The 13,570-nt window shown below is 37.8% G+C and overlaps 1 protein-coding gene across 2 annotated transcripts in view; it reads left to right on the forward strand.

Annotated features, from left to right (window-relative positions):
• The window catches only part of CIB4 (calcium and integrin binding family member 4), an 84,167-nt gene extending 76,297 nt beyond the window's left edge, over positions 1 to 7,870 (forward strand). Inside the window, exons 5-7 of one of the 2 annotated variants that reach the window (XM_023501541.2) lie at positions 371 to 483; positions 1,508 to 1,596; positions 7,677 to 7,870. In XM_023501541.2, the coding sequence (XP_023357309.1) occupies positions 371 to 483; positions 1,508 to 1,596; positions 7,677 to 7,707 (233 nt within the window). In that variant the 3' untranslated portion in view covers positions 7,708 to 7,870. The remainder of the gene's footprint in view (positions 1 to 370; positions 484 to 1,507; positions 1,597 to 7,676) is intronic. The other variant, XM_031951411.1, reaches the window with a different exon arrangement.
• The last annotated feature ends 5,700 nt before the right edge of the window (positions 7,871 to 13,570 follow it).

Below are 13,570 nucleotides of genomic sequence, written 5' to 3' on the forward strand. Positions count from 1 at the left end.
TTTTGCTGTTGTTATTGTTTTTTTAGTCACATTCAGCTCTTAATGACCCCATTTGGGATTTTTTTTTTTTTTTGGCAAAGATAATAGAATGATTTGCCATTCCTTTCTCCAGCTGATTTTACAGATGAGGAAACTGAGAAAATTCAGGGTAAATGACTTGTCCAAGGTCACCCAGCTAGTAAATGTCTGAAGCCAGATTTGAACTTAGGAGATGAATCTTCTTGACTCCAGGCCTGGGGGGCTAATCACTGCATCAACCAGCTGCCTAGACTGGTATAACTGGCCTATAATGGTGTGAGGTAAAGAGGAAGTTCTTTCCTACCCATCCCTTTTAACTTCTTCATTTTATTCAAGAATTGCCTTTTCTCAGCAGATATTAATGAGAATGGCTTCATCGATGAGGATGACCTCCAATGCATCATCCAGCGATTGCTGAACACTACTGATGTGGGTGACGATTTGCTAAAGAATCTGACTAAACATGTATGTACTCAGTGCAATGGAGTCAAATGAAGAAGATCTTTCCTTCACCACTGGTGGGGTGCACAGGGCCTAAGAGTGGTATAACATATGTAATCTTCACTCATCTGGTCCCTCAAATAAATGGCTAGGAAGGCAGTAGAGAGATATTGCTTGGCAACATCCAAACTCCTCGTGAGAGTCAAGAGCATGTATTTGCAAAAGAGCAGTCTCAGGTTTAGGGATCAGTATACACCCATGAGACTTCATGAAAAAGGCTGACTTTATGTAGGGATCAACCATGTGGCCTTCATCTAAGTAACTGGGTACCATAGACAAGTAATCTATAGTCACTAGGGCCATCTTCTTGTTCTTAGTGCTTTGCCCTCGTTTAAACAGCAAAAGGTTTGGATTCAAGGTCACAGAATGAATCTTTGCCATTTATACTTTTAGGATTCTCATCTGAACTATGCTGAGAGAAAGTTTTGTGTATAGGGGGCATGAAAGAGAGTTAATGCAGGGAATTATGCATGGGGAAACAGGACAGGTATGCTCTGGTCCTGAGCCTTCTCCGTAAAGCTATCTGGGAGTGCTCCTAGCCAAAGAAGGAAAGTGTAGCTGGTATAACAAAATCCAGCAACACCAAATCCTTGGAGAGTACAGGAATTGAGAGTTCACTACTTTGTAGAGTTGCTTATTTTAAAAAACAAACAAAAAAAGCCACAATTAAATCCAACCCACTTCTCCCGCCTCCAAATGGCACTACACCTTCTAAGAACTATCAGGCAAGGCTTCCTGGGGCTTTCAGCTTAGCTTGGCTGTTGTAAATAGCCAAGGATTGCCAAAGCTCACAGCCACAATGAACTGGGAAGGACCAGGATGCCCAGGAGACATTTTCTCTAAAACAGAGTCTACTGAGTAACCCTGGGGAATTCCTAAACAAAGGGCCTGAGTCAAGGGGTAACTCAATCCCTTTCCCCCCACCTTTTCTCTATCTTATGTTTGTTCTATCTCCCAGACTCCTCATTTCTTCTTTTTTCCATTGTAGATATTGGGAGAATCGGATCTGGACAATGACCACATGCTGTCTTTTGCAGAATTTGAACATGCCATGTCTAAGTCCCCAGATTTCATGAAGTAAGAAACTTTCTGCAACATTAGCTATAAAAGGGGGAGGAGGAAAAGAGAAAAGGAAAAGGAGAGAAAGGGGGAGGCTCCAAAGCAGAAAATCAGGCACCTCTAGTTTCTGGCCAAGAGAAACAGCTACCTAAGTGTTTTGAGGACAGCACTTGATCTTTAAATTGTTGAGTAGATTCTGTCAGTGTTACAAAGACTGGTCCTTTTCCTGGAATTAAAAAATACAATGAATTAGGCATTTTATGAAGGTGCAAAAGGAGAGGACAAGTAAATAGTGAATCCAGGAGGAGAATGGAAATTGATCCCCTCAAGATGAATTCCACTTTGTTCTGCCAATGGAACACACGTAGTCCAAGCAGAGATCATGGAACACAGTTAATGCATCTGTCCAGCTTTTTATCTGGTCCTTGACTCACCAGCTCCTTTCCATCCATTGCTATTCTTTACCACCATCCCATGAGATTGGCTTATCCACCTCCATCCAAAAGGAAAAGAACTTGAGGTATAGAGAAGGTCATTTGGTTTATAAATAAGTACTTACTATCTGCTGAGTCCTGTGTCAGGGGATACAGTTCTAGGGATATAAAGACTCATACTCTCTCCTCAAGGAGCTCACATTCTAATACTAGAAACAATATGCAAAAAATTGTCTATATAAGAGATATGATATAAATGGAAGGCAATCTCAAATAGAAAGTTCTAACAGTAGGAGGAAGTAGAAAAGGTCCTCCTGAAGTAAGTGGAGTTTGAATTAAGGAAGCTTGGGAAAGTAGAAGTTGAAAATAAGGAGGGACAACATTCCAAGAAAAGGTACAGTCAAAGAAAAGCCCAGAATCAGAATGTGGAATGCTATATTCAAGGAATGGTAAGAAGCTCAAGGTGGCTGCATTGTGGAATATGCAGAGATGGATAACATGTAAAATAATTGGAAAGGTGGGAAGAAAGGCAGTTTTCAAGGGATTTGAAAGCTAAGCAGGATTTTATATTTAATCCTGCAGGCACAGGGGTATTCATGGAGTTTATTGACTGGGGGGAGTGGTGATAGTCAGCCTAAACTTTAATTAAACACTTTGGCTGCAGAATGGAGAATGGACTGGAATGAAGAGAGACTTGGGATAGGGACACAAATTAGAAGACAGACAATAGGGTGTAGTGAATATATCCAGGCCTTATATGAGATTATAGAGACAGGGCAGGAATTGGAACTCGTAGGATCATAGATTCAGACAGAGCTCTGTAGTTCAATCCCTTTTGCAGAAGGACAAATTGAAGCTCTAATTGCTTAAATGACTTGCCCAGGATCACACAAGTAAGTAAGCCCCAGTACCTCTGAATCTATATCTAGCTCTCTTTCCCTGGTACCATGTTGACTTCTAAGTGTTTAGCTAACTTTCTAGCTATGTGACACTGAGTAAATCATTTAATTTTTCTGGGTCTTACTTTCTTTACTTGTAAAATGCGAAACAGACTTTTTCTTAAAAAAAAGTCCTCAAACATCCTGGGATCCATGTGTGTATTTGTCCTACTAGCAGGCTGATATAGATATAGGATCTAAGGACTTGAATTTGAATCCTAGCCCTGCCATTAACTATTCTACTATTCATGGCAGCTGTTCCTAACCTGCTTATCTTTCTGTAAGTCCCTCAAAACACTTGCTTTCCCAAACCTGTCAAGTGAGGATTTGGATACTTCACAGAAAAAAAAAACAAAACTGAAGCTATTTATTAAATGCACCTTCTTCTCCCTTCCTCCTCTTACATACCTTAGACATCTTTTCCCACAGTGTATTTCTACACTTTTGTCTTAGATGAAGAGGAAGACTTTCTCCTTGACAAGAGCACCATCTTCTCTTTACATACACCCTTGATCCCATCACTTTCATCTTCTCAGTTTGCTCCCACTATCATACCCACTAGATTTCCTATCTTCAATATCTTCTTATCTATTGACTCCTTTCCTATTACCTACAAACATACTTGTCTCTCCCCAATTCTTGAAAAAAAGAATCCTCAGTAGATCTTAGTATTCTGGTAGCTCTTGTCCCTTCTCAATTAAACTCCTTAAGAAAGCCATCCAAAGAGTGTATCCATTTCTTGTCCTCTTATTTTCTTCTTCTTTTTTTTTTAAAGTAAAATTCCTTTATTGTCAAACTTTACATAGATGAAGACCATAGGGAATACTGCATAGAAGTTAATTTGAGAGAGAAGGCAAGGGAGGTGGTTCCCCAACTTCACCCTCACGCCCACTCTAAGTAGAAGTGACTTATCCAAAGTGGCAGAGCTGACAAGGAAGAAAACCTGAAAGAAATTAGACCCTTGCTAAGAGTAGGAAATAGGTCAGGTCAGGGGATGGTGAAGGATCAGAGGCATGTCTTTGCCTGACCTTGTAGGGGGACATGGCTAAATATTCCAGAGGACAGGAGATCTTTTGATTTGGGGCTATTGGACAATGTGTTTTGATGGGATACATCCTTCACTTTCTGTTTGATTGCCAAGGGAAGCAAAAGCTGCACTCTTCATCAGCTGCTATCCTTGGTCCTATCTCCCGGGGCCTAAACCATTGAAAAAGTTCAGCCTGGCCTGGTCCTGAAGGAACATAGTTCCAGATGGACACTCCGAATCTTTGGTGGGTGTCCAGCTTCCTATACTTAGGTTTTTCAATCACCTGGACACAGAGGTGCCTCTGGGTGCTTCTGAGCTTGGGAGCACCTGCTGGGTTTTTTTGGGGGGAAGAATTTGGACATTTCTTGATGGAGTAACCAAAAGGGTACATTCCCTGAGGGAAGCTGTGAGACTTCAAGCTTCTGGGTTCCTCCTTGGATTCCATTTTAGTTGTGGGACAAAACCATTGGTGAAGAGTCAAAACTTCAAACTTCAAGGTTGTGAGTGCTAGGCTGCCCTAGCACCTTCCTGATCTTTAGAGATCTCCAACTGCTTTCTCTGTCAGAGCTCCAGTCTGAGGGAGTTCTCCCTCTTATTTTCTTAAGGAAAACTATTTATTCATTGTCCTCTTATTTTCTTCTAAACTCTATGCAATGTGTCTTTTGATCTCATTCAGCTGAAACCACCTTTTCCAACGTGACCAGTGATCCCTTAATTGCTAAATCTAATGTCCTTTTTTTTTTCAGTTTTCATCTTTCTTGGTTTGTCCTTTACAACATTTGACATTGTTGATGAGTTTCCTCTACATGTTTTCCTCTCTATTACGTTTTCGTAGTTCTATTCTTTAAAACACTCCTTTTCAATATTCTTTGCACTCAGGTTGCATCCATTAACTATGGGAGTCCACCAAGGTTCTATCCTAGATTACATTTTTTTCTTCTATATTTTCTCATGTAGCTATCCCATCAGCTCCCACAGATTTAATTATTACCTTTACGTAGATATTTCCCAGATTTATATATTCAGTACTAACCACTCTCCTGAGCTCCAGCTCATGTGATCTTTGGCCTTTTGGACATTTTTAACTAGAAGTCCCATTAACATCTCAAATTCAATGTGTCCAAAACAGAACTCATGTTTTCCTCGAAACTTTTCCTCTTTTCTGAATCTTCTTAACTGTTGAAATCAACACTATCATTTCAAACCATTCAGACTTGAAACCTCTGTGTCAACTCCTCTCATTCACTCCATACACTCAATCCATTAGCAGATCTTGTCATTTCTACTTTCACAATCTCTTTCTTATACCTTCTCCACCCACCTTCCCCATTCACCTTTTCATCATCATTCACCTGGACTATTACAATAGCTTTCTAATCAGTCTCCCTGCCTCAGTTCCCTCTCCAGCTGCCAAAATAATTTCCCCAAAACATAGTCATGACTATGTCAGATTCAGAGCTCTGGACAAGGTCCTTTGATCCTGGAAGGTGAAAGAAAAATACCCCACAATGAAGCAACGCAGCAAAAAAGCTTTATACCAATGGTTAGAACAGCTCCAGCTCCAGCAGCATCTGTTTCACTTCCTCTCTTCTCATCCCAAGTGGGCTGCATTTATTGGATATAGATAAAAGTGGTTACTTGCCAAAGGATTACCAAAGATACACTTGCACAGAAGAAGCAAGATCATTGCATGAGTTGTATCCCTTTGTCTCAGAATAAAGATACTTATATAAGCATTATAGTTGTGGTTACATTACTCAGAATATACATGGAGCAATTTATACTTGGGATCCTTGAGACTTATTCTATGTTCTGCCCTTACACCATATGCTATTCCCATTCCTTATTAGTTAATCTTCAGAGACTCCCTATTACTTTCAGGATCAATGAACTTGATCAAAGTCCTCTGAATTTAAAGGTTTTCACAACCCAACTCCTTCCCATTTTCTCAATTTCCTTATACCTTACTCTCTTCCTTAGTTCTGTGATTTAGTTATCATGTCCTAATTGCTATTCCTGAACATAATACTCATAATATAGTAATCTTCTATCTCTCTTCCTTTGTATAAACCACCATCTATGCTTGAAACAATCTTTCTCCTGAACTCTGCCTCTTGGTATTTTTTCTTTTTTTAAAAAAATAATGTTTTTTAAAAAAAACATATGCATAGTTTTCAACATTCACCCTTATAAAACCTTGTGCTCCAAATTTTTTTCTCTCTCTTCCTCTTCCCCCCTCCACTAGACAGTAAGTAATCCAATATATGTTAAACATGTATAATTCTATACATATTTCTAAATTTGTCATGCTACATAAGAAAAATCAGATAAAAAAAAAGGAATAAAAATGGGGGGGAAGTGAGTAAAAAACAACAATAAAAGGTGAAAATACTATGTTGTGACCCACATTCAGTTCCCACACTCCTTTCTCTGGGCACAGATGGCTCCCTCCATCAAACACCATTTTAACTGGCCTGAATCAACTCATTTTTTTTATAGCTTTTTATTTACAAGATATATGCATGGGTAATTTTTCGGCATTGACCCTTGCAAAACCCGCTTTTTCAACTTCCCCTCTTTTCCCCCACCCTCTCCCTTAGATGGCAGGCAGACCCATACATGTTAAATATGTTAAAGTATATGTTAAATACAATGTATGGAATCAACTCATTATTGAAAAGAGTCACAACCATCAGAACTGATCATCATATAATCTTGTTGTTGCTGTATAATGTTCTCTTGATTCTATTCATTTCACTTAGCATCAGTTCATGTAAGTCTCTCCAGACCTTTCTGAAATTATCCTGCTGATCATTTCTTAGAGAACAATAATATTACAGTTATTACCATAATTTATTTAACTATTTCTCAGTGGTTGGACATCTACTCAGTTTTCAGTTTCTTGCCACTACAAAAAGGGCTGCTACAAATATTTTGGCACGTGTGGGTCCTTTTCCCTTTTTATGATCTCTTTGGGATACAGGTCCATTGGTGACACTGCTGGGTCAAAGGATATATACAGTTTGATAGCCCTTTGGACATAGATTCAAATTGCTTTCCAGAATGGTTGGATCACTTCACAATTCCAACAACAATCTATTAGTGTCCCAGTTTTCTCACATCCCCTCCAAAATTTATCATTATCTTTTCTTGTCATCTAATCAGTCTGAGAGGGGTGTAACAGGACCTCAGAGGTATCTTAATTTTCTGCTCTTGGTATTGAAGACTTATTAAATCCCTCCTTCTATTGGAGGACTTTCTGTAAACATCTTCCCCTGAGATGACCTCCCATACATTCTGAAAACAGCTAGTTTACCGTGGTTTTCTCCCCACTAGAATACAAACTCCTTGAGGTCAAGGATTGTTTTTGCCTTTCTTTGCATCCCTTGTGTACAGGGTCTAGCATATAGTAAGTGTTTAATAAATGCTTGTTGAGTAACTGACTGGCTGACTAGTAATTAACTTGTGACTGAGCAAATGACTTCATCTTTTTGGGTCTCAGTTTACTCATAAGTAAAATGAGGGGAAAATTGTCTATATCAATGATGACTATAATCCTATGATAGGGAGTTGGGGCTTCCAGAAGGATATAACATGATCAGAAAGAACCCATTGATCCTGTATCAGACTAATCCCATTAGAACAAGCAGAATTTCCTGTAGCATTGAGCACTTCATGAGTATTCTGTTCTTCTTCCAGCTCCTTTCGGATTCATTCCTGGGGTCTCTGATGGTGAAGCTGCCTTGCTGAGAACATCCTAAACAATCAGTCTTCCAGCTGCCATATGGGAGGCCTCTATAATCCTGTTCACCCTCTCATATCTGGAGGCTAAGAGAGGGATATGGTTACAAGTGTATCTCTATTTCTTTTAAGAGAATAAAGCCACAGACAGGTATTTTCCTTACTCTTCTGGCTCAGTGTTCCTTGAATCCAGGAAATGTACCATGTTGGGATATAAAGAAGGGTTGAACAGAATGAATAGATTTAGTTAAATTGTATGTATCATCCCTATTAGCTATACTGTCCATTACATTTGCAGAATATAGTAAGGTTGCCAAAGTCCAGGAGAACATTTTACAAAAGAATAATTCATTAAGTGGTTTTGATCTAGTGAAATGTTCAATAAGAAGAAATATTAAACTGCATGTAGCATCCCTCTCAGGTATAGCCAGGTCCAAAAGACTGTTTCTGAGCCTATTAAATCATAGATGAGTTCTTGCTGATATGAAGACATACAAATCCAACGGCAAAAGTATTTAATTAAAACGAAAAAAAAACATAGATCACAAGGTTGTGAATCAAGTAGCAAAACATTCTCTACAAATTTTATCATCAGATTCTCCTTCAATATCTCTAACTCTGGAATATGCTGGAAAGATATAGTAATTTTGTACCAATAGGTCAAGGTGGAGACTTCCTACATTGGGTTCTACTTCTTGAAGTCTTTCCCACAGGGTCATTCAAGGAGAGAGGCTTGTATTTATAGTCAAAGTTCAAAATATCATGTACCCTACTGCATGTAATCGCCTCACTGCAGGTCAGGACCTTACTATTTCTTCACCTCCTTCCCCTGTGGATCTTGTAACCCTCTGTAACTCTTGACTTGAGATCCTCTTTGGAACCAATAAGCATTGGGGGTTTATATATAGCACTTTGGGGGTAGGATGGGGATATGGAAACAATGAACAGTAACTTTAGTGTCAGGGGATCTGATTCTAATGATTACTTTGTGAACTTAGGTAAGTCACAATCTCCCTGAGCCTAGGTTTTCTCATTTATTAAATGAATAAAATTAGATTCTGTTTAATGCCTCTTCCAGCTCCTGATGTATGATCCTATGATCTGGGACACTCTCAGCCTCAAGCCTTGTAAGAAATGTAGTCCTTTGGACAAAACCCTTTCTTGTATAGTAATGGTAAAAAAACAAGCTAAGAATTCACTGTGGAGGGAAGTCCCCCCCATTCATTGTTACAGATCTATCCCAGCTTTGTGTTTCGAGGGCTGTTTGGAACTGGAAATGATTTTCCTGTCATTAGTGATAAGGCTACACATGACAGTCTTTTCACAAAGACCTATATTCCAAGAGGATATCTGGTATAGCAAGCAGCAGAAACAGAATCAAGTAACCTTGGTTCATAGCTGAAATGTATAGCTAACTACACATGTGGCTCTGAGCAAAATCATTTCCTTTCCTCCCCTGGGCCTCAGTTTCCAACTCTCTATAAAATTAGGGGAGTAAAAATATCTAAAATAGCTGATTACAAGGCCATAAAGCCATATTGTTATTGATCAATAGTTGAAAATTTTAACTTCAATTCTAGGCCATGAGAGCAGGAGGAGAAGGTCATATTATGAATACAGAAAGCAAGAGAAGAAACCATTTGGTTAGAAAGAGTTTTCAGGAGAAAGAAAGTGATGTAGTAGTGGAGGGGAGAGGAAGGAGAAATCATGCATTAGTATAGTAATAGTATTAGTATAGCTGCTACACTCCTCTGGGCCATGGAAGCAGGTGATATAGGAGGGAAGTAGAAACTTTTCATTGTCCTTTCCCAGGGGCAAACTTTGGAAGTCACTTTTCCATTTCCTATGCCTTTGGCATCCTATTGTCCATATATAGGATGATTGGGATTTTACCCAATGACACAATTAAAAATGAAGTTTTCTTCCAATTACATGTTAAATTTTTTTTACCATGTTTAGAATGTTAAGTTCCAAATTCTCTCTCCCTTTCCCTCCTCCCTAAGACAGTAAGCAATCTAATGGAATTTATACAAATGCAATCATATAAAACATATTTATTACTCATTTTGCGGAAAAAAATTAACCAAAGGAAAAGGAAGGAAGGAAGGAAGGAAGGAAGGAAGGGAAGAAGGAAGGGAAAGAGGGAGGGAGGGAAGAAGGGAGGAAGGGAAGAAGGAAGGAAGGAAGGAAGGAAGGAAGGAAGGAAGGAAGGAAGGAAGGAAGGTCCTTTTACCTTTGTTTTGATCTCTTTGGGATATGACCTAGTAATGGCATTACATAATGATTTTCAAAGACAATAAAAATTTAAATTTTTAAATATTTTTACAGGACTTATCTACTACTTAGCAAGAATAATTTGTTAAAATATCAAGCTTCCAGGACAAGCAAGCTCCTCCTCCTCTATCCCCCAATTATTCCTCCTCCCAGTCACTCCATTAGCATTCCTGGCCTTTCAGTTTTCCAGGGTCTCTTTGCTTAAGGATGTCCACATGTCACTGCCCTTTCAAAATATATTATTATTTTTTGCATGTTTCAATTCTAAATCTTTGATCCTATGTAACTAGAATCTCTTCCCACACTCTCAATAAAACTCTTTGGCATATGTGTGTACACATGGCAGTTGAATTTAATGATGATAGGAGAAAAAGCTTTCTGATTGAATTAATTCATACAGATGTGTGAATGACTGAGAGCCCAAACAGAGGTTGGTTAGCTCAAATGAGTCCCTAACTGGAATTTAACACAGTATAACCAGAATAAAGCAGAAATATTCTGGAAGGAATATTTTTGGGGGGGGTGGTTGTTGGTATTTTATTTATGTAGGGATATCAATAAGCCAGCTCTCTCTTCCCTTCGTTCTACATTACTACTCTAAACTTTTCCTACTTTCCACAGCTTCCTCTACTTCTGAACCTATAAGACTTTTTTTCTTTGCAGGCTCCCAAGAGTCTTCATGATAGTTTCCATGGGTAGAGGCAGGAGGGGCAGGAGGTCTTTGTGTCTATTTTGTGTTTGATGTTATAAGTAGGGAATGTTTGGTCCTAATAAGCCCAGGGATATGAGGCACTTAAAATAAAAGGGTTGAAGATTTTGTAAAGTGGGCAAAAAGTGAATTTAAAGGAAAACATAAGACAGGAAAATATAAGGTATAATATTGGTTTAAAAGAGCTTGTCTAAGGAAAAAGAAAGTAGAGGGAGAAGAAAGGAAATGAAAAGAGGAGGAAAAAAAGAGGAAGAGATAGTGTATGAATGTAGCTAACTATATTGCTCTAAACTACCAAAAAAAGTTGCTATAAGCAAAAAATATTGTAGGAAAATGGGGGTATGAAATGATTCCTCCCCTTCACCTATTGTGTACTTTCTCCTCCATAAAATGAGCAAATCAGAAAAGAGAACTCTGTGTAATGAGAAAATGACCAACTGCACATCTGGAGTGGGCCAACCACTCCAGAACTAATTTTGAGGTGTTATTTTAATGTTCTTTGAAGGGAAATTTGGGAGAGCTCAAGTGAGCCCTTACCTTTTTTGACCATCTTGGTTCTGTCCTCCAAATGATTAATTTCTTTTTTAATTACGTTTTTTTAATTAATGCTTTTTATTCGCAAAGCATATCTATGGGTAAATTTTTCCAACATTGATCCTTGCAAAACCTTTCATTCCAAATTGTCCCCTCCTTCTCCCCACAACCCCCCCCCCAGCTGGCAGGTAGTCTAATATATGTTAAATATGTTGAGATACATGTTAGATCCAATATATGTATATATATTTATACAGTTATCTTGTTGCACAAGAAAAATCAGATCAGGAAGGTAGAAAAAGAAAAACTGAGATGCAAGCAAATAATAACACAAAGAGTGAGAATGCTATGTTGTGTTCCACACTCAGTTCCCACAGTCCTCTCTCTGGGTGTAGATGACTCTCTTCATCACTGCACAAATGGAACTGGTTTGAATCATCACATTGTTGAAGAGAGCTGCATCCATCAGAATTGATCATCATAGTCTTGTTGTTGCCATGTATAATGATCTCTTGGTACTGCTCATTTTACTTAGCATCAGTTCATGTAGGTCTCTTCAAGTCTCTGAAATCATCCTGCTGGTCGTTTCTTACAGAAACAATAGTATTCCATAGTGTTCATATACCATAATTTATTCAGTCATTCTTCAGTTGATGGCATCCATGCAGTTTCTAGTTTTTTACCACTACAAAAAGGCCTGCTACAAATATTTTTGTACATGTGGTCCCTTTCTCTCTTAAGCTGTCTTTGGGATATAAGCCCAGTAGAAACCTTTTGGATCAAAAGATATGCACAGTTTGATAACTCTTGGAACATAGTTCTAAATTGCTCTCCAGAATGACTGGATCCATTCACAGTTCTACCAACAATGTATCAGTGTCCCAGTTTTCCCACATCCCCTCCAACATTCATCATTATCTTCCCCTGTCATTCTAGTCAGTCTGAGAGGTGTGTAGTGGTATCTCAGAGTTGTTTTAAGACTCCTAATAATTGCTCTAGTTTCCTCTTCATTGATGAATAATTCTTCCTTTTAATTTTTGAGACTAAAAGTTTGATTTTCCTCTTTCCTTTTTCTAATCAAATTAACTAAAGGTTTATTTTATTGGTTTTTTTTTCATAAAACCAATTCTTAGTTTTATTTATTAATTCAATAGTTTTTTAGTTTCAATTTTATTGATTTTTCCTTTTATTTTTAGAGTTTCAAGCTTGGTATTTAATTGGGGGTTTTTAATTTGTTCTTTTTCTAGCTTTTTTAGTTGCAAGACCAATTTATTGATCTTCTCTTTCTCTATTTTATGCAAGTAAGCATCTAGAGATATAAAATTTCCCCTTATTACTGCTTTGGCTGCATCCCACAAATTTTGGTATGTTGTCTCATTATTGTCATTCACTTGGATGAAATTACTGATTGTATCTATGATTTGCTATTTCACCCATTCATTCTTTAGGATGAGATTATTTAGTTTCCAATTTCTTTTTGGTCTATTTTTCACTGGCCCTTTTTTGAATGTAATTTTTATTGCATCATGATTGGAAAAAAAAAAGTTTTTTTTATTTCTGCCTTTCCGCGTTTGATTTTGAGGTCTTTATGTCCTAATATATGGTCAATTTTTGTATAGGTTCCATGAACTTATGAGAAGAAAGTGTACTCCTTTCTGTCTCCATTCAATTTTCTCCAAAGATCTATCATATCTAGTTTTTCTAGTATTGTATTTACCTCTTTAATTTCTTATTTATTTTGTGCTTTGATTTATCTAGTTCTGAGAAAGCAAGATTGAGGTCTCACACTATTATAGTTTTGCTGAATATTTCTTCTTGCAACTCTCTTAACTTCTCCTTTAGGAATTTAGATGCTACACCACTTGGTGCATAAATGTTTAATATTGATACTGCTTCATTATCTATGGTATCCTTTAGCAAGATATAGTTTCCTTCCTTATCTCTTTTATTTTGATCAATTTTTGCTTTTGCTTGATCTGAGATCAGGATGGCTACTCCTGCTTTTTTTTTACTTCACATGAAGCATATAGATTCTGCTCCAACCTTTTACTTTTACTGTTTGTATCGCTCTGCTTTAAATGCTCTTGTAAACAGTATATTGTAAGATTCTGACTTTTAATCCATTCTGCTATCCACTTATGTTTTATGGGAGAGTTCACCCCATTCACATTTATAGTTAAAACTACTAATGTTCTGTATATTTCCTGCCATCTTATTAACCCCAAATTATACTTTTCTCTTTCCTTTTCTCTGTTTCCTCCTTCCCAATATTTTATTTATGAGCACTATTTGGCTCAAGTAGTCCTCCCCCTTTGAGACCCTCCCCCTTTCTTAT

Source organism: Sarcophilus harrisii, chromosome 2, assembly GCF_902635505.1.
Source record: "Sarcophilus harrisii chromosome 2, mSarHar1.11, whole genome shotgun sequence".
Classification (NCBI taxonomy): Eukaryota; Metazoa; Chordata; class Mammalia; order Dasyuromorphia; family Dasyuridae; genus Sarcophilus; species Sarcophilus harrisii.